At 39.5% G+C, this 21,921-nt stretch overlaps 1 protein-coding gene across 4 annotated transcripts in view; it reads left to right on the top strand.

Annotated features, from left to right (window-relative positions):
- The window catches only part of LCOR (ligand dependent nuclear receptor corepressor), an 84,977-nt gene that overhangs the window by 15,392 nt on the left and 47,664 nt on the right, over positions 1-21,921 (top strand). For 2 of the 4 annotated variants that reach the window (XM_064514111.1, XM_064514115.1), the window contains exons 2-3: positions 18,565-18,630; positions 19,046-19,125. The exons of the other annotated variants lie outside the window; for them this stretch is intronic. In XM_064514111.1, coding sequence (XP_064370181.1) covers positions 18,565-18,630; positions 19,046-19,125 — 146 coding nt within the window. The remainder of the gene's footprint in view (positions 1-18,564; positions 18,631-19,045; positions 19,126-21,921) is intronic. 4 annotated transcript variants of the gene reach the window in all.

The following is a 21,921-nucleotide window of genomic DNA, read 5'->3' as shown; positions in this document are numbered from 1 at the left end:
ATCATTCTTGTTGCAGATCGGTGTCTTTCCTTCTCATTGAGAAATACTCCCTGCCTAAGAGGATACTTGGGTTGTTTGGATGGTGCATGAATCAAGTGAGTCTGGATTGGGTCTTTCTGCCTGGTCAGCCAGTCACCTGCCTGTTCACTATGACTACTGATTTAGGGATTTTGCATTCACACAAGATTGAAAGTTGTCGTAGGGCTTGGTTCTAAACAAGAGTCAACTCGGCAAAAAATGGCTTCAGCCAAGGGCAGTTCAGCACTTGTGCTGAATTCCCCTGGGATTTGACCTCCAGCAACTTTGATGTTTGAGCAAGGAGTGTGACAGGACTGTGTCAGGCCACCAAAGTGTTTGGGAGAGATGATTAGAGTAAGAACCATTCCCAGAGCGCACCTATTTGGCCAATTCAGCAGTAAATTCTTTGCTGTCCATGGGAGCTTTGTGATTGATGTGGTGGCCTCCTCTGCAGGAACGGGAACCTGGAGTGTTCCCATCAGTCTCTTCTGTTCTCAGCAGCATACTGTGGAAAACCTCATGCAGCAGATAGTATTGTTGACTCTAGTTCCTTTCTGTTCTGAGAGGCCTTGATTCTCCAGCATCCTTACTGTAATACACATCTCCCACCCATTTCACCTATGCGGAATCCAAGGCAGACACATCTAACAAACTTAAGTGTGTGCTTTGTTCTTGAACAGTCTTTTAAGTAATAGCTACTCTTCTATTTCCTAGCCACATCTTCTCTATAATTTTCTGGGCATGCTTTTGGTAGTGGTATTGGCGTAAGGCAACCCTTGTGTGGCTGCTTCAGTTTTGCCTCTGTTGGAATTTGGGTCTGGGATTAGGTAAACTTGCAGAAATCACTCTTTAATTGGGGTCACTTATCCTGTCTATCATGCAGTCCCGTGAACATTTGCACCAGCACAACTGAGGAAGCAATACGGGGTCAGGAATAAGTGGTGGAGCAGAGAAGGGAAGGGCTGCAAAAGCTGCTGCTTCCAGTAAAAGAAATGCTCATCAACTATACTGTCAATCCACAAGTTTGGTTGGAGTTTGTCTGCCTCATGCCAGCATTGGCCCTTCAAAAAGGGGCAGCAGGTCATTTGAATATTTTGTCAATATCTCTTTGTGCAAAAAGGAAAGGCTAGTTTTTGTAGTGTCCAGAGCTTCGCATTTTGCTGAAATGCATTGAGTCTCCCGCGATCTGGTTCTTAGTTCTGTACTGGCCCTATAATATGAACTACTTTAAAGGTATTTTACCACCCTTTTAGAAGCTGCATTTTATGAGTCTTTGGCTTGAGGGATGCCTGGGACTTCTGTCCTTGGAATCTCCTTTGAAATATGCAGGACCAACCAGTCTCTGCCAAATATAAGCTCATCTTTGGGAGGCTGATAGGAACTGTTTCTCTTTTCTTCCCATCACACCACAAGCAGAAACTGTAGATGTTCACAGGATGTCTCAGCTGTAGATGTTCAAAGGATAGCTTGGTTCAGAAATTACTTTGCTTAGTGGTTGTCAAGAGGAGGAGTCTCAGTCTCCTGTTTCCATAGGATGGTGTGCATAAACTGAAGAACAAGTCTCCAAACTGGAGCTTGTTTTAAGATACAGCAACTTGATAGGTAGAAATATGGCTTCCGTGGTGGGTTTTTTTTCCCTAGTTGATCTATTAACTGCCCTGAGTATAAAGCATGTTGTTGCCCCACTGAAGCTTCGTTACTTAGAGTAACAAATCCTGCAAAGTTAGGCTATTCTCTTAATTTGGGAGTTAAGTGGAATAACCAGTACTTTGTGCATAGAAGTCTTTCTGAAAAGCAAAGGCTTGACAGTCCTTGAAGATGCATACTCGTTATTTAAACCTTTGCATTTCAGCTTATGTGGCTGAGGAAAAAATCTCTTGTAGACTTTCCAAAGGTGGAGTCTGTTCTTTCCTCCTATTGCCTTGCCCTGACAGCAGAATAGTGCAGGTGTCCAATGTGATAGATATGGGGATGTCATTATTCTCATGAAAGTAGCTTAAAGGCAAGACAAGGGAAAAGGGTTTTTATCCTTTTTTGTGAGTAGGTGAACTAGCTGTTTTGGTTCCTTTTCCCAGTGACCACATGAGTAAATCTGAACAATACAAGGTTGAGTTGCACCTGTAAAAATTGATTCGTTTTGTTAGCTTCCTCCTGTTTCTGCACAAAGCCACGAGCAGCAGAAGTACTGGAAGAACCTGCTGCGTAGGCTTATGCTAACCATATGTTAACAGTGCTTAAAAAAATTAAACCCTACCTCCTGCAGAACTTGATTTGCCATTGAGAAGAGCTTTCCGTTTGCTGAGAGTGAAGGGGAATTTTTCAGTCCCTGGCAATTGTGTGAGGAGATCGCTATTGTTACTGGCTCAAGGACAACAGAAAACTTTTAATTTTCCTGCTATTTGATGCCTCTGCAACTCCAAACTTTTTTTCAATGCAGATATTCAGCTGACTGTCCCCTGTTGCTGCTTCTAGGTTTCTTTCAGTTTACTCTTCCTTCCCTTACCCCCAAATTTTCTCAACACTGAGTGTTTGAAGTAATTTTTCATGACACATTTTTGTTTCCAAACTAACTTTATTTTCTCTTTAGGTCATTTATATATTTGTCTTCACTAATGCTTGTAACATCTCCAAATGTAGTATCCTCTGTGAATTTAACTAACATGCTGTTTACCCTTTCTTCCAGATCCAGTTTCTGATCCTACTTCCACATTTGGGAGTATGCAAGGGACAAACACATCTCTTTGCGTAGCTTGACTGGATATCCCAAGACTAGGATGTTAGTATATTTAAACAATTTTTTTTCATTAAAATGTTGCCAGTATCTTAATTGCACGTAGATTATCTATTTTTTTGAAATGTAATTAGCTTTATTGGGATTATGCATATTCAGAAGCCTGCTGGTAGAAGCAGTGTCTCTACGGTTTGACTGGTGCTTATTAATGACTTTAAAAATGGGTGCAGGAGTAGGAAGAATTTCATGGTTGCTTTTTAAATGAGCCAGGCTTATTTAGCAGTATAGTTTTAGTACTCGTTCTTGAAAATCTTGGCTCCTGTCTAATAAGATTAACTGCAGGTTAATCCAGGAACATATAAAATCTTTAGATTGTGTTCAAGATATTTATGAAATACCACTTCAGACTTCTCAATGCATGAGTATAAGCCTAGGAGAGATTTTAAATACTTCAAATAGTGACATATTCTATTGAAATAACTGCATCAAATAACCTCAATGTGCAGTATTTTAACGGGTAGGTTGCGCGTGCGTGGTGTGTGTGTGTTGTTGTTTTTTTTTCTCCTTGTATTTTTTTAAACACTCTGCATTGCAGGTTAGATAATTCTGGTGCTTGTCTGGAAGAGTAAGACCTTATGCTAAACTTCTTTTGAAAATTTGATAATGCAGCCTTCTTTTAAATGTGTTTTGTGATTGTGTAGCTATTGCAAAACAAGATGTTGCGTGTTTGCTGTTATGTAAGCAACTGCCTGGCAGTAATTAGCATTTCAAAGCTGATGAAGTCGGTGTTAAGCTAACATACTATTTTTGAAGTATGTGTTTTTGACTTGATCACCTCTTGGAGCATCTCATGTATTCAAATACTACTATATTTAATGGAATTATTTATTGAAACACTACTATAAGTAACTACTTTGATTACAAAAGTGAATTTGATGTTGATAGCTAACGTGTTGAACATAGCCATGGATTTTTGCAAGTTCCTCTCCAGCACTAATGTTCCACTACGCTCCCACTTTTGTCCCTTTCTAGATGAAAGGGTCCTTCTCATCATGTGGTTTGAATTCCTTTTGTTATTAAAGCTGTTATCAATCTTATTAGCTAACACTTTAAAGTAATTGACTATCGTTTCTCTGCTTGGGTTTTCACTTCTGCTGTCCAAATCTGTATATGGGTAGTAATTTAGGTAAGATTGCAGTTCTTCTTTGGCTTAACTACATTGACAGACATTCTCAGAAGAGCTTGCGCTAGGAGAGTGCAGTGTTTTGCAACACTTGTTCTGCTGTCCTGTGACGTTTTAGTGGCTTAATTCCTGCATTTACCCCTTCTGGTGTTACTCCTATGGTTTTATAGAAAAGCAGGTTTGTGAGTGGTTGCTTACAAGCTTTTCAAAAGGATTTGAAACCGATTGAGTCGTATTGATTACTTTAACTTTATAAAATCTGCTTAAGTGGATTATGTCCTGGAAGTTTAATACTTTCTGAGGCTGTGAATATGTTTCCAGTATCAAGGAACACTTTTTTTTTTTTTTTAGTTGTCTGTCTGAAATGCCTTACATCCTTTGAAGGTTATAAAATTGATACAAGTGGAGAGTAAGGTACTTGCCTGAAATTCTGTAATTCAGGCTTCTTGCATACACCATCTTCTGCAATCATTGTTCATTCTTTATGGCATACTTTATTCATTATATGTGCGTGATATTCTTTTTCTTCTAGAGAAATTTATGTATCAAAAATTTCATAGGAAAAAAATGACAAAATTTGGATAGTTTAAGGGAAGGTATTTGCAAAATGTCACAGACATGTTGTAGTTAGTGCTACTTCAGACTTTTTATGCCTTAGGACCAGATGATTAGCATGTAGCCTGCAGAAGCACAATTTGTATCGCATTCCTTCATTATTTATATTGTTGTACTGCCAGAAATTCCTAGCCATAGACTAGGAAATCCATTTATGGAATACTTTCCTGAAAGGACAGTTCAGAAGTTACAAAAAGAGCTACATTGGATATAAGCGGACAGTGACCCTGATCTTAAAAGCTGAAGTTTTTCTAGCAAAGCAGTGCACAGAAATGTAAAGTGCTTCTGTTTCTTCAGATAGAGGTTGTTACAGGATATTTCAGTCTCCGTTGAATTCAGTATCACAATATAGTGTCGAATGCTAAGTTTAAAAAGCTTTGTGTATAGATTACCTGGAAAATTAAATACAGACTTCAAACAAAGGATCAGTGTTAGGCAGAGCCTTAGAAGGCTGAGTAGTCTCCTGGTATTTCTTCATTTCTTAACACCAAAGGTGGTCTAAGTAACTGGTCTAAGTATTGCTGAGACCTTTTTATTGAGATACCAGCTGTAAAATTGGAAGAAGGCTGGCTGTTTTAGAAGGCTGACCTGCAGACGTTTGTCTTTGCGGAAACCCATAATTTGATTGACTCTAATGGAGTGTGCTGAGGGTCTGCCACAATGCAATGACACTGAGAAACAGTGTAGAGAAAATGTGGAACTGCTGTCTTCTCTCTCAAGTTCAGCTCATATACTCTGTTTCCAAGGAAAGAACTCCAGCTAGACTGAAAACAGAAGTTGTGTGGGGGTAGCATGGCCTCACCTGAAGTACAGTGGCTTAAAGGTTGGACTTTGTGAAAGGCCAATAGTGAGCTCTACTTCAGGAATTCCTGAAGGTCTGGAGTAAACACAACTGAGAAGTCTGAGCAATGACAATAAGTGGTACAGAGCTCTTTGGCTTGAGGAAGACTTGAAGATGATAGTGGGAGCTAAAATTACTGTGCACACAGCACAGTTAAGTGCAACTTAAACTGTTAAATATTGGGCATAATTTTGAGATCCTGTATGGTCATCATAAATGATGTATTCCCTATGCTATTACTTTTGCATCCACCAAATCCTGAGGGTTTTGTTCTGAATATGGTCTTCAGCTCAGATCCAGTACCTTGTTCAAATGCCTATCTCAGATCTGCAAAAGGGAAAGGCATCCTGAGGGAGCAAACAATGAGGTTAAACAGAGGTTTTGCTTTCAGGAATGTGTCTTAGTTGTCCCTGGTCCTGCCACTTGTACCTGCCGACATAACTGGATCAGGCCAGGAATTTTTTTCTATCTAGAAATAATGCAGCAAAAAATAGACATTTTAATTCTCTTTAGTTCAGTGATTGCACCTGTACAGTTGTTAGTACTGCAAATGAAAATGGAAGAGTGAATAAAAAGGACTGGTTTTAAGCAGTCTTTCCTCTGTTCAGTGTTGCTGTCGAGGAAGAAAAAGACAAGCTCACTGTAACTCTGCTTTTAATCATACACAAAATAGTCTAGAGAAAGTGGGTGGCTCTCCTGTGAGGTGTGTCTATAGGCATAGTTTAGCTTTAGATATACATCATCAATCCATAAAAGATTAGTAAAGTTCGAAGAATTGTTATATGAAATGGTGGCAAACATTACATGGCATTAGAAATGAGACAGATTATCAATCATTTGCTCTTTGGGAAGAGTGCTTCCGAAAAAAGACTGGTGCCAGTCTAAATTGAGTAATGCTCCATCACATCTGGCAATTGCAGTTTCCCACAAACTACTGATACAGTACCAAATTGCTTTACTGCTATAATCTTTACTTATAAAGTTCTCGGCAACTGTGCCAGCATGCTTCTCTGCATCCGAAGGGGTATCAGGGCTTGCAACTTCTAAGGTTATGTATGTGTAATAAAGGTGCAAATGAAGCACAGGTTAAGAATATTTCTGCTAACATTTACTTTTGCTGGTACAAGGGTAACAATAGTAATACAGCTATAACTTCAGTGCTGTCTGCAGGAGTTATCATGTGCTTGCTTTGTACCGTTGTGCTTTTGCTACTATTGTCATGCAAACTACCCTAAGACTAGTGGGGTTAGTTAGCTTAACTGTACTCCTTTTGCACTGTTTTCACTGCCTTGTGGATTCACAGGTGCATCACTTAGAGTGCATCTCTGAATGTGACTTAGCTGATTACAACTAGTCATTGTACTCTGCTTTGTAGCTAATATGAGTTCTATGCTAATGTCTTTAAACCCTAAGATACTTCCCTTTGCATGCTGGTGGTCTTCCTTTCCCCCCCTCTGCTGCCCCTTATGTTATCCTTTCATTTCTGTGTAGTTGCCTGCAGTGCCCAATGGATTTGGCCTAGATCATCCTTTCTCCCTTTCTGCAGAGAGTGTAACTGAACAGTCCGTCTGGTAAGGATACTTTTCCAGAGTTTCTGGGAAGCGGCCTTAAAATGCCAAGTTTATATTCACTGTAGTAAAGATTGAGCTTTGTTTCCATGATGTAGATTCTGCAGTGCTGTGTGACTCCCCTTAATTGCATTGCTTCTACAGCTCTGCTCCTTCTATACAGGGGTCAAGGGATAGTAACTCCATCCGGGGTCACTTAGAACCTCAAGCAAAATAGCAACTGACTGTACTTTTTTCATGTGTTTTCCATACCATCTTCCTTTATATCAGTGACCCTTGGTCTGTCCCCTCACAGTTGCCACACACACGCATGCTTGGTTTTGCTTTATTTGTTGCAAGGTTTCCAGCTATTCTCCTTCTTGAAAAGGAAGCTATTCTTTTTGTTGAAAAGTTAGGGAAAAAATGGGCAATGTACTCTCCCCTCCCCTGTCTAAATGCTAATTCTCTAAGTAGCAGTGGCCAAAGCAGCCCTATCAATAGGGTGGGGAGGAAACAAAGATTAAAAAAAGATATTTTCCCTTCAGGAGCTTGAACTCAGCTATCATAGGTAATTTAGGTTCTGAAGTTCCTTCATCATGTTTATACTTGAAAATCGAAATAGAAGGAGTAGCTAGACACCTTTGTCAGATGAAGAGCTCCAGAGCACCTCACAAGAGGCTAACAAGATCTCAGAGAACCATGTTAAAACTAACTTGTTCAGACAGAACATGGTTTTATAGTGTATATTGGTGGCTCATGTAAAGCAGCTATGGCTTACTTGACTGGGGACATCTGTCTTTCCAGATGGGTACGTGTGCCACGGGAGCACAAGTGTGTTTTTGTCTGCTATAAAAATGAAGACTATACATGTAGTGGATAACTTTAAGCTTCACCATATCACCTTATTTTGAACTATTGCACCAAACTCAAGTGACAGTTCTTCTACAGTGCTCTAACTTGGGAATGGGAACAGCTTTCCTGGAGTTGGGTGTGATGACTCCTGTGCCTTCTTTCCCCTCCTGGAGGTTTCTGCTGTTGTAGGGACAGCTGAGCTGGCTGCTCCTGAGCCTGCTACCTAAACTAACAGTTGGTGTATTAGAATGGACAAAAATCCATGTTTTTAATAAAAATCTAGGATAAAATTTATTCACTAGCATTGTAGTGAAATAATCACTTGACCTAATGAAGTGGTGCATCTTTGCATATCGTAAGAATTTTGAGGGTGCTGTTAGCTAGAGAGTCAGAAGGCGCACTCATCATTGGGACAGTGGGGTAGTGGCTTACCACAGAGTTTTGTTTAATATCAGATAGTCTCTGACAGTCACAAATAACAGAGTAAAAAGACGTCGACTTAAGTCGGTGATGAATGATGATCGGTAACTGAGCTTTCTGGTGGAAAAGGAGGTGAAACCAAGATGAACTCTGAAGCGTTTGCTAGATTATGGCTTAGCAGACACTTTTTCTGCTGACGGTCTGTGTTTAAGTGGATTCAGGAGTTTGTGCCTACCCTTTTTGGGCTGTTTTTTAGCTGAATTGTTCTAGGTGATCTGATTCACTAGGTGGCTGTGTTGCAGAGAACGATGTGGAGAAGGATTGAGCTTCTAGGGTTAAGGAGAAGGGCCTGAACCCATTTAAATAGGGTTGCTACAGAATTCAAAATACAGCCAGCAGCTCAGTTAGTTTAAACCACACCTGTAACACACTTTTGTATGATATCAATACATATCTTTTGAGGCTGGGGTGGAAATTGTTGGTATCTTAAGTTTCCATATATACAACTTCTTGGAGGAAAGAGGAGTTCTTCCGTGTTTTAAAATGATTAGAGCCTCTGCTGTACCTACTTGTGGCAACTTGTTCCTGCTGGCGCACCTGACTCTGCCTGATCTGGTACAAGCGCTACTGTGGCCATGAAACAAACTGGAGCAGTGAATCGACCCTGCTGGAAATGTAATCTCTTCCGTGGGAGGTATTTTCCAGACAGATCAATTCTGTCTACTGCAAGGCTATTCTAATGCTTGTGCTAGGGTAACATAAGATACAGGGATAAATACTGGCAGTTAATGAATGTCATCTTAACTTTGCTAGACAATGCAGCATTAACAGGCTGTCTCCAAAGAGGAGAAGTTTCAAGATCTTTTCTTTTTTCTTTTTTCCTGTAACAAGCAATGTAACGCTACTGTCTATGGAAAAAGTTGTTTAAAGTTTGAGAAGTGTTTGGGTCTCCAGATAAAAAATTTTTGTTCTGTAATGTTTTGTACTTTATAGCACTCTCATTCTTGAGCTGATTGGCTCTTCTGATGTCTTCAGAAACTGTCTGTCTCCGGCTAGTGTTGCTTCTTCTCAGTGAAAGGTGTACCTGATAGCCTGCTAGAACTTCAGACTTGGAGGTAGAACAATTAAAGGCACCATCTTTGGACTGAGATACTAGAAAAAAAGAGGCAAATATCACTTTGAATTTTTTTGCTGTTAAAACATGTTTTTCTCATCTAGATATAATTCTACAATTAAGGAAGCACTTTGGTTTTTTTTTAGCGAGAGAGAGAAAGGGCTGTTCCTGAAATTCTTTGGTTGTCGTTCTTTGCCATTTTGTGATGCCTGGGTTTTCTGGTTCATTTTCTAAAGTAATAAGCCGCAAGTATTTATGCAAGAAGATTCCAAGATCAGGTCCTGCATTGGTGGTGACTGGTTGTGGAGAAAACCAGCTAGTCGTACAATAAACTTCTTGATCTTGAGTTAAAATGTAAAGCAAAACCCCACAACTGCTGATTTGAACAGCTAGCCAGATTAAAGGGATGCAGTATCTACAAGCCAGATGATCTACTATCTTTCCCGCCCCCGCAAATCCACATGAAGATTGAATCTCAGTCTGCCAGAGCAATTGCTGCATCTTGAGATGGTGTTGAGACAGCCATTGCAAGGAGTCCTTGGATTTTCATGAGTTCTCCTGCTGAGACTTTTCCTTGAAGATAAGGAAGGTTGTATGCCTCTGTATAATTCTCTTCTTGATGTCAGATGACAAAAAACTTCTCTTGGGGCAGGGAGGGGGAAAATGGTCCATATTATGACTTTTGCCTTGCTATATTCTGGCAACAAGAGTTTATAAATTGTAGCTTTGCTGGTTTTGGGGTGTTTTTTTATTTTTCTTCCTTTGACGGGGGGTGGTACTGCTGTAGAATGGAGAGATGATTCTGCTAGTTAATGCTAACTTAAGATGGGGAGACCTGTTTCCATTTCTTGCACTGCCAGACTGCTTGATAACTTGTTTTTTTGTGTCTTACTTTCTTCCTGTAGAGGAGATCAGAACTCCCTGTTGCAGCGGATGCTGGCAGAACAAATGCATTAGCTTCTGAGGGGGTTTGACAATGAAAGCCATGTTGACACCTGATGTACCTAATTTCCAGAGAGTATTGCTATGTCTACCCATTTAGAAACTTGTTTTTAGGGGTTTTGGCAGGGCTCTCCTCTGTTGTGGAGGCTAGTACATTGCATCACCATTATTGTTAGGATACATAGCTGTCTTTCCACCATACTTAGCTCATGAAGTGCCTTGCTGCGAGTATGATATTCCATCAGAGAAAATGCGCTTAGACTTAATTCTCAGAGGAAGAGGAATTGCATTTGGCTGAAAGGATGCTTGAAGAGAAAAGTGAGGATGGCCTGCTATTGTTTCGTGCTTAATAAAGTTACAGTCCAGTGGAGGAATTCAGTGAATCATTTTTGTGGGGGCAGGGAAGGTCTCGCAGTATGAATGGCTAAAAGCACTCGCTATCAACAGTAGCCGTCTACTGCTGAAACAGTTTTTCGTGCCTTTTTTGATTTCTCATCTTGCTACTGTAGTATGTTACTGTAACAGTGAAATGGCTGTTTGGCAGCCAGCGCGCCTCACTGGCCTCTTGACTGCTTCGAGTGGACTTTCTCTGCTGGAGATGCTGCTCCTTGGTGAATAAAGCATTAGTCTAGGGCTCAAGGATGCCTTTTCTCTTCAGCTCTAATGGCCTGTCAAGGAACCTTGGCAAGTGATTTTACTTTTTTGTCTTGTGTTGCCAAGGTATTCTAGGAACGAGCAGTATAGAAGAGCTAGGCATTACCATATAGGACTTGGTTACACCTATTCTTGTTGAAGCGTTGTCCTAAACAGTTGCTCTCTTAACATCTTTCTGTGGGTAGGTCTTTTCTTCTGTATGCATGTGTTCATACTGCTCTTACAGAACGTAGTATCGATCTGCAAGGTATATAGGGGAAAGCCCTTGTGATTACTCAAGCTTCTGTTGACTTTGGAGCAGAGATGTCTACAAGTAGTCCCTGAGCAGTGCAGTTTCACTAACATAAAAATATATAGGCTTGAACTCTGAAAAATTACTGAAGATGTGCTGCTTTTTCCTTCTTTGTTCTCCACAACATAAAGCTGAGACAGTTGTTTTCATTTCTTCTTAGGGTACTTATAAAAAGATCTATCATAGGTGGGTATGATGATCTTTAATTATAAGTTGCAGATATTCTTTATTTATGTAACATAATAATATGTATGTGCTGAGACTTGATGTATATTAATAACTGTCCTGTGATTTTTTTTCTTCTTTTTAATTCTTCCTTGTTGCTTGGTCTTGCCTTTCTATTAAGTTGCCTGTGTCGGAAGCATTCAAGTTTAATAGATTTTTGTCCTAAAAGGGACAGAATTCCCGTGTTGCATGTAGACTGCAGGATTTTTCTGAATTAATTTCTGCTTCAAATCCCATAGCGGTGGATAAATATATCCAATCTTGACCGAAGGATCTAGGCATGAGAAATCCAATAAAAGCCTGGTGCGATGATGATGGTTGTCGCTTCCTACTAGTTAATGAGACTCCTAATATTATGAATGTAAATGCTGGAGAGAGTACAAGTGGAATAGATCTTAAAGTGGCCAGCCCACATACTCACCCTAAACAGCCTCTCCAGAATACTGGCCAAGGTGAAGTGTTGGTCTCATCCAGCAGTGCATTTCTTATGTTTTCTGTTGCATATTTGTAAAACGAAGGATATCTTGTGTCTGACTGAATTTGACTAGCTTCCAATTTTAGCCACTGAATCTTGTTATCTATTTGAGGAGCTGTTTTTCCTGTTTCTAGATATGTTTTTCTGTGGTTTTCTTGTGTCCCCTTCTCCCCTCCCCCCCCTTCCCAGCAGTAGTGTTGGGTTGCGTCTGCTTTGGTAAGCAGCCTCAGTGACCTGGCCTTTTTGTTACTTTATATGTTTTCTCTTCCTGTCTTTGCATCTTCTGCAAACTTAGTGACTGCTTTCCTCCAAGTCATTGACTAAAATGTTAAATGGCATAGGGCTGTGAACCAACGCTTGATGGACCCCACTAGCAATGTTCTTGATATTGGGTCCCCACTGATACTGATGTTTCAACAGCTATATATATATTTTTTGCTAGTTCTAGTCAAAATGTGTGGTACCAGACCAGAAATGTTACATGAATCTAAAAATATTTTATCAAGCTTACTACTGTTGTTCATCAAACTTGTAGTCTCATAAAAGTCAAGTTAAATAAGGTGTTTTTTGTAAGCCCATGTTGATTGACGCTGGTTTTGCTCTTAATTCCTCAGTAGTCAAGTTCTCTATGGGCTGTTCCATTATTTCTGAAAATCGATGTCAAGTTGAGACCCCAGTAATTATCTGTTTAATGTCATCTCAACGGTATAGGTTTTTTTTTTTTTTTTTTTTTTTTTTTTTTTTTTTACCAGCCCCTTTGAACTTTCTCATTATTCCAGGACTTTCTGTAATTGAACACTGCTTCAAATATTTTTTGACTAACTCCCAGAAAACTAGCATTTTAAGACTGTCAACTTATAAATGTTAAATACCACCATTCAACAAAACTAAACAAGTAGGTGTTATGTCATTCAATTGAATATTTGTTAATATACTCCCATATTATTCTAGCTTTTTTTGCTAATGTGCATATGTGCCACCTTCTTGGTTTCAGCTTTGCTCACCCTAGATCTTCGTGTGTCTTTTTGCTCAGACTTCTGTAATACTTCTGAATTTTGATTTCTGTTCTTTGCTATGGACCTTCCTGTGTCCCACTTCCAACTTGTTATTTTGTCTCCTGTTGGACCTTAGTCACATTGTTTCTATTAACAGGTCAGAATTTGTATATCCTTGATGTTGCTTTGAGGGTATATAGTAAAAAGTTCTTAACTATTTAATAAATTTCTACAAAGATGTAGACAATTATTATCTTATTTGGCTCAATTATTTTCAGCTTTTTCAAGTTGGTCTTTTAAAGTGCAAAATGTGTATATTTCAGGTTGATATTTACTATAAGTAAATGGTGGAGGGGTTGGTTGTCTTGTTTTCTAGTGGGGCATTGTCTATAATATTTAGTATACTTGATTAGTACCCTGCCTAGCACTTACTTATTCTATTTTGATCTGTGAATATCAATTCATAAACTAGATCTCAAAATGACAGTTGTAGGGCTGGACAGTTGATACATCTGTATGTTTATTTTTATTTCCCCCTTCAAGGTCCTTGATATGTGGATTTTTGAAGTCCTTTAACAATCGATATAATAGTAAAGACAGGCTATAGTGTTCCTTTACCACACTCAAAATCATTTGGCTTCTGGTAAGCGACACATGTATTACTACTTTGACTAGATACATGGTTGGAACTGAATTATGTGGTGGGTATTAAAGAGTATGTCTGAACTGTGCTATTGGGGGGAAAAGTTTGAAATTCAAAACCATGGCAGTGGCAGTTCAAAAATGAATCCACATTTCCTTCTGAAGAGCTTGCATTACTGGCTTTAAAGAAGAGAATGTCTTTGGTGTATCCATATTGCTAGAGATCAGCCAGTGTAGTCCTTTCTTGGTTGTGTAAATGCAAGTAGCACTGGCAGTAGCAGCAAAACTGTGAGACTCTTTCTTTCTAGGTCTCATCTTGAGACAAAACAGCTGTAAGTCTCTATGCTTTTGTTGTACTAATTTGTCAGAGAAAAATAAATTAGACTCCACAACCGGAAACAGTACAGCAGAATGGACTTCAAAACCTGCGGAGTATTCAGGTGACGTAGTGCTTGGGCTTGTGGGAACACCCTCCTGCAGCACAGGAGTTTCGAGGCAAAGGCTATAAGACATCAACTCTGTTTGCATGTGGTGGCAAAGGAGAAGAAGGAGTAGACCTACAGAACTTCACCTCTATCTTTGTAGCTTTAACATGAGTAGTAATGTGCCACAGTGTCCCTTTTGTGTGCTTTTAATAAAGGATTGGCTGGTTTACACTGCCAGTATCTGTTGGAGGAATCCTATGCTTTCTTCAGTAGGTTTCGGTTCCTAAGTCTGTGCCTGAATGAAGGAAGCTGTACTTTGATAGCCTTTCACAAAACATTGTTCATCTCTGATCAGGACTTTGTTCTCAGATTTTTCTTGGACAAAGTGTCTTCCCAAAAGAGAACCTTAAGAGAAGTGAGGATTTGCCTGGAGCTGTCTCTTCAATGCAATACTGCTGTACTCATCTGCAGTGAACCTACTGCAGTGCCTGTGGAAGTCTCCTAGAGCTCAGTTGACACTTGGTGGCTTCTGATGGCGTGAGGATGAGGCTGGGGACTTGAGAACTCCATTAGATCTTTGTCTGTACTTGGAGTGGTAACAATCCTGGCTAGATACAAACTGTTTCAGAGCTGGCTCCCTCTTTGAAGCAGTAGTAGTTTAAATAGTTGATAGTAATCCTAGCCTGATTTCCCTACCTCTCCCCAAGGAAGGGTCATGTTTGATCCCTTCTGCTTCTCTGCTGTCTCCCCACTCCTGACTTCTGGATTTGCTGGTGAGTTTCAGCTGAACTTGCCAAAGCAGTAGGAATTTAATATCTTACAACTTTCCTCAAGTTTTATCAGCTGTCATGGGTAAGTATCGAATAGCAACCCAAACTTAATGCTCCCACTGAGGAAAAACTTCAGGCTGAGCTTAATTTACCCATTTTGACTTTTGTGCTGAGCAGTCAGTGCACATGCTCTCACATTGCCACGGACACACATCATAACTTGGGATGAGCCATGATACCAGTTCATCTTTCCTTACTGGTCATTACAGGAGACAGAGGTACAGTGTGGTGTGAAACTGGATATACTGTGTGCACAGGGTGAAGTTGTAAGTGACCTGAGAGACTGGTCTGGCTTTACTGTAAGGGTGGAGAAACAAGACAAAAATGCGTAGGAAGTCAGGCTTTGTTCCACTACTCCTGGGACAGCTTCTTCGCAACAGTTATCTCAAGGAGCCTGGTGACTGCTTCATTATTACAAGTGCTCTTAGTTTTAAGGCAAAAGAAGATGCAAGGATCTAATGGGATCTTTTGCAAAGCTTGATGTTGAACTGTTATTCTCTTGAACACTGTTTAGTTTAAACTAATTAAATTTTGTTGGTTATGACTTAAAATATTTGGTTGCAGAAGGGAGGATGAAAATGCCAGAGATCAGAGCAGAACAAAACTACTTAGGTGCAGAGGCAAAACTCTGGTGAAATTTGACCATATTGAAAACTGAATGGTTGACTCATTTTGTTTGGGTTTCTGTACTTGTTACTGTTAGCATAAAAATGGCACATCTGTACTCTGACTTTTGTCATTTTAGAGAATGATATTTTATAAGTATTACTTTATTTTTAGAGCTAATAATTATGTAATAATACAAACATTTACGTGCAACAATCAATATAAAAATGTTTTTCAGCTTTTCTTCAGTACTAAGGGTTTTCTTTGTTCTGTTTAGTTAGGGTTTTTTGGTTTTGCTTTGTTTTAACTAATTCCTTACTTGTGAGAGAGCCTTCTGAGATATAGAAGATGGTTTTTGAGCATTGTGAATGTTTTATTTTATAGAATTAAGACATCTTTTGGGCGTTAGCGTAAGAATTAAGGAGTTTTTTGTTTTGTAGAACACTAGTAGCACTATAAGGATTTTGGAAAGTGTGGCCACTGTAATTGCAAGGAACATGTCTAAAAGAGAAACCATGAAAATATTGGGATCTTCTTCCCTCTTCCTCTTTTCTAATTGTGTTATTCCTACAACTTGTCTGCTGGCCCTGCTCTCTAGCTGCTGTGAAGTGTCAAATGCTGAAATAGAGATGATGCTGATACAAAAACAAGGAATTTAGCAGAGGCAGCCATGTCAATTTCTGTTCTATTTTAAAATACTGGAAAATATCATCTGCCAAATGGAAAAGGACAATCGATAGGAAAAGAAATGTTCTTTTCAAGCTTCTAAGAGCAGTGACAATGGAGAGAAGAAAAATATAAAAAGTAGGCAGTTCCTTTTACGAGACTTTGTTTTCAATATATTATGCATGGTTAACTGTACACAGTTGCTCTTTTGGAGTCCTAAATGATTGAATATTACATGGCAGGGCTTATACTGACATTACTGCATTGCACTTTGCTTTTTGGGGGGAGCAGGGCTTCATGGCATTTTTACCAGTCTTTAGTATAATTTTTGAATACATTCATACTTCCCTTATTTGCCTTTTTTAATGTCAAGCATTGCACATAAGATGTTCTGCTGTTGCTATGCAACTGCTAAATCCAATATTTAATATTAATAAAAACTGAGTGGCATTAGCATCACTGAGAACAGTGGGCTAGCAAACTATGATTGTACAATATCCAAGCTGTAAAACTTGGCAGGGATTTCATTGTGCGATTGCATGCACGGCAAACTGTGGGGCATGAGTCATTGGCAGTTACTATTTTAAGCGTGGTGAGTTTGAGTAAAATTTCTGAGCTCTTTTGGCTTATAACAAAAAGAGAAAGAGGTTGGTTAGCTGTTTTACTTCAAGTTTCATTTCGGTTATGAATTTTGAAGGGTTGCTACCCGTAAAAGTGTCAGCATTATAAACCTATGGGTCAATACCATGATTCTCCTATTTTTCTTCTAGGTCAGGTTGATCGGCCCTTTCCCACTGTTCCTGCCACTTCCTGAAGCCTGAATTGGCTTTTTTTTGGAGGCAGTGCTACTTCTCTGCCTGACAAGGTGCTGTTCAATAGGATGTTTTTTCCAGTTTCTCCTTTCATAAATTAATCTCTGATCTCTCCCCTATTTCCTTTCGCTCTTGATTGTTATTCCACCATAACTCTTGCATGTTTTTAGTTTGTTCCCCACTCGGTGCTTTTTACGATTAGATTTTTAGCATCTGTCTCTGCTAGATGTTTTATCAAGGCTTGTGTTATGCCCTGGCAATGCTTTTGGCTGTCTAAGTAGTGTTACAGGCTAAAAATTCAATAGGGTCCAGCATCTGTTATCTAATGATGTTAGTGCCCTGGAACTCTTGCTGACACCCAGTGGGGGATAATGCTACTTGTCCTTTCCTTTTGAAGATGAGACTGCTGTCTAAGTGATAACTGTGATATGAGATTTGTATACAGTCAGAGTTATTTTAGAATTACTGCTGTTTTTGCAATGTAATAATTGATTTCCCTCACAGCATGTGATTACTTTAGTTTTAGACTTGCTTCTTAAAAAGGCTATTTCAGGTAGTTTGTGTCCCTGATTCACCCATACAAGTTTCTCCAAGCTTAAAGCCTTGTTTTCATGTCTTTAAAAAAAAAAAAAAAATCTGTTATTTCTTCTTCTGCCTCTCAAAGATCCAGGCAAGTAGGAGAAGTTGGCTTACCAGCTATATACAAACTGTTATAAAATGTACAAAGCAGAAGTATGGGGCGGGGTGGGGGGAGAAATGCATACACAGAGGGAGTGAGAAAATCTTGAGTTTTATAGCCATATTAGGGAATACATTTTTATGAGCAGGTGGAATTTGTCTGTCCCCTTTAAAATAGTCTTTGCACTTTTCATATTCACTCTGCTAACTTGTCTTCTCACAGTATTGGGTAGTTAATGGCTCTGTAGATTTTATTCCCAGCAGGGGTTTAGTGTAATATTGATTTAACATTTCCAAATAATGGCAGTAATTTTGAGAAAGGTTTTTCCTCTTTTGGAATAAACTAAAATTGGTTAGATTTATTTTAAGTGAGGCATAAATCATGGCATTGAAGTAAATCAAACTGTGTATATTAGATGCAGCTCTATGGCAGGAGCAGTATCGTGATTGGTATTTGGTTCCTTAAGGGATTCAGCACTGCTGAATCTTTCCTTAGTATTTTCTCTTTGAAAATGTGTAACTTTTCAGGAAAAAAAAACGATTCTAAAACTTCCTGAAATCCAGAAAATTAACTGAGTGCCCATCAGATGGAAGAATTTTTTTTTGATTATTATTATTATTATGCTTTAATTGGGAAAGCATACCTTATTTCAGTTTGGAGGCTTAGCAAGAGAATCTTTCATACAGAAATAACCTGGCATTGAGAAGCATGTTGTAGAACCTATGACTCCCTATTTTCTTTTCAAAATGGTTTATTTCAACGCCGTAACACTCTGTTTTTACCTAGCTATTTACAAAAGTGCAGAAGTCAGTGGACTCTAGATTCTGCTATGGTTTGTCAGTAGTTCAGTCATCACAGCTGACCCATACATCTTGTAATACTAAGAGAAAACACGTTGAGCTGTGTTCTTGGAACAGATAAATATAGAACTGCTATTGTGAATATTCTTGTAGTGACGTGCTTCATCTAGAAAGCTAACAATTCTTTTATTTGCTTTTAGGGTTTGAAAGTATTCTAGAAGGCCTGTTTGGACCTGGATTATTAAAAGATCTCAGTTTGTTTAAAGGTATTCAATCTCTATGTTTGTATCTTGTTCTGCATTTCTAATGACAGAAGCAGCCCCAGCTCTGCCTCTAGAAAATGTGTGTTACCGTGGTGATTTGTGCTCCCCCCCCCCCCCTCAGGCAGTGCTCACAGTTAGTTTCATATTGGCTAAAATTACTAATGAGTGTGCGTTCATCTTTATGTAGCTGGGAGTGTATTTGGCAGTGCTCAGAAAAAACAGATTTGTGTGCATAGATCAAATGTATACAGTTTTTGGTAATCTGGGGATTTAGAAATATGGCCGAAATGAAGCTTGCATCTTCAGAATGCAGGCAAGAATGTTGTGAAACAGGTATTTAATTTGGCATTTCTCTTTTGGCTCCAGTTATGTCGCGGTTTATGAATATGAAGTAATCTGCTATTCCTCTGATTTACAGACTGTGAGCCTGAAGGTGTTTCTGATTGGTCTTTTGATGAAAATTGTCTTTTCTGCTGCCTGAGAAGAGAAAAAGTGAAGGTAACAATGCAGATGTGTGAAGCTAGCAGTTGTAGGGGAGGGACAAGGGAGGGGGGAAGTTTGCTGCTCCCAGTTAACTGAACGTAGAAAATCTGCAACCTCCTACTCCTTTCCCCTCCGTTGGGAAAAGGTTTTCTGAATAAAATAATACAAGTTAATGGACAGAGACTTCCCTCTTCTCTGCAACTTTCCTGGGTGGTATGTGATGTGGATTTTTCCATGCAGTGGCTCTTTCTGATTTTTATTTATTTATTGAGCTCTTTGTAAGAGAGATCTTGTGGGGATCATGTAACTCTCCGCAGGGGAGGGCAGACTGCAGCTTATGTACCTTTACTACAATCGGAGACTGGCCTTCTCTTTACTATGGAAATGGGGTCTGTTTTAGCAACCTAGAGTCTTATTCCATATCTTGAAATCTCTCATCCCTGAGGGCCATATCTTTTAATAAAAAGGCTCATATATATAGGAGGGTTTTTGCTGTACTTGTTTATAACCAGGTCACAGCCTAAACGTGGACAAGTTAGCTTTGCTGACATACTACACTTGCAGTCTGTGCTTTCATAACCAGATTATAGCTGTACACGAAACAATGGCTAACGTGCTACACAATTGCTGCTCATCCCATGTAGTGAAATGATTGCTCCATAGCATAGGAAGAGAGGCTCATCTGTCTTGGTGAAACTTCATTTGTTGAAACTCTTAGTGACTGCTTCTTCCTGCACGATGTAATATGACGTGCAAACTGGATCTCTGTATGCTTACAAATGAAACACAAACACCCTTTCAGCTGCAACAGTTAACATGTGTGGCAATGTGGCTTCTTTTTATAAAGGAAGTTCCTTGCTGTTGACACTGATACTTGCCATGTTGCCAGTTTATTCTTGGTTTTTGTCTTACCCTTTTTATTAAGGCTTTGGGGGGAGGGGGAAAAAGACATTTAGAACTGTTTTAAGGCACTGCTTTTTCATTGAGGCTGACAGCAGGTAAGCTCTATGTATGCTTGTGCTGTTAGCTCTGTCTTGTTTGGCTTATGTCATATCAAGACAAAATTCAGTGTTTAGTGCAGTTCTAGCTAAGCCATTGAATTTATCCCAGAAATGAATTTTGCTGTGTGGTCAGGAACTGGTCATAGGCTGGCAGATAAGGATCTCTAAAAAGACTGCTTACATTTCAGTTGTCCTTATAGGCCCACAGTAACTAAAATAAAGCTTCTGAAAATCTGCGACTGTTGGTGAAGATGAAAACTAGGACTTGTATGTCCACTATGCAGTGTGCAGATTAGGTATGGTCCTCTTGGTCTTTTCAAGCCCCTATACAACCTTTAGTGAAAAGCTTAGATATCACTGTTTATATTTTGAATGTACTGTGCTAGCCTTTTTTTTTTCTAGTTTTGCATAGTAGCCCATAATTATAAGTATCACTGAAAACCAGTGATGCATACCTTATGCTATTGATGGTTAGCATTTACATTAAAGATCCTCAGATGGTTACCCATTGTGCTGTGTGGTGTTTTTAAATGGGCAAAAGATGCAGATGTGGTCACATCTGGTGCGCTCCATGGCGCTTTGGTGTCAGTGATCTAAAGAGACTGTAGGATTGCGTATGCAGAATGAAACAGGATGCAGCAGGGACTTGCAGCTTTGTTAGTCAAAAGCGCTAGATGAGGGAGAAGGAAGTTATAGACTGAGTGGGCCAGAGACAAATGTGAGTTAGCAAAGGCTGAGTTAGTCAGTCACTATGGACTTGCATAGCCATTTCTGTTGCTTTCCATTTCAGTAGTCATAAATGCTTGTTTAAGCCATTTTTCTTGCAGCTGACTTGTAAACTGAGGTGGCAAGGAGAGCTTTGTATGCATGCCTGTTTGCTGGATGGCCAGATATCACTGGCATTTCTGGGAGGGGAGCAGAGAGGGGGAGTGAACCAGTCTGTTCAAATCAGACTTGTGACTCTTAATCCTGTTGATTCTCCTCGTGCTTGCCACTGGGTTATCTGAGGCCTCTTTGGAGTACATAAGTGTGTTTTTGGTGTCCCACTCCCCCCCTTCTGCTTACATTGGTTCTGTTGTGGATTTTTTGAGAGAAGGAGGAATGTCTCCTTTTAGGACTAGTGAGTCCTACTCCTTGTGTCCGCTAAGAGAAGGTGAGGTGGGAGTGCTTCCTTTCCTGTATGGGCAGACCAAGCTGCTGCACTGCTGACCATTGCTGGTGCCGTTATCTTGCAATACAGCATCAATCGTTGCTTTTTCTTTTTCTTACCCTCTTTTCGGGGTGTCTTCAAATACTGTGGATTTAACAACATCATAATTTGAAATAAAACCTCTGAGACTTAATTGTTTCAAAAGTTTATAATTTCATTTGGCATTTAGATCTTCAGCTGGCGGACAGAATTTAATTAAGAATGGTACTGGTTTGGTTTGAAATCTCTTGCTTGCAACAGCTGTAGGGCTATCTTTAACTCTTCTGAAGGTGTTTCAGGCTCAAGCTTCTGTAGCTGCTGTAATTTGTCTGTTCCAGTACACAATGTGGTTGCAGTTGTGCTTTGTGCCTCATCCTCCCTTCAGTGTTGTCTTCCTTGCTGTGGTTTGTTTTTCTACTCTTGTTTTTGTTCATGTGCATCCTTTTACCTTCTTAAGAAGTGGGCAATATGGGATGACTTGGGTTTGTGCTTGTAGAGTGGTGAGTTACAGAATTAAAAGCTGTGTAACAGGTATCACAGCTAGTGGGAGCAAGATGGCCACAAACCATATAACTGTGTGTAGTTGTGGCCTTTTTTCCAGTGACTACATCTCTACCAATT

This window comes from Dromaius novaehollandiae, chromosome 6 (assembly GCF_036370855.1).
Source record: "Dromaius novaehollandiae isolate bDroNov1 chromosome 6, bDroNov1.hap1, whole genome shotgun sequence".
Classification (NCBI taxonomy): Eukaryota; Metazoa; Chordata; class Aves; order Casuariiformes; family Dromaiidae; genus Dromaius; species Dromaius novaehollandiae.
The sequence above is the reverse complement of the archived record's forward strand: the minus strand, read 5'-3'. Positions and strand labels throughout refer to the sequence as shown.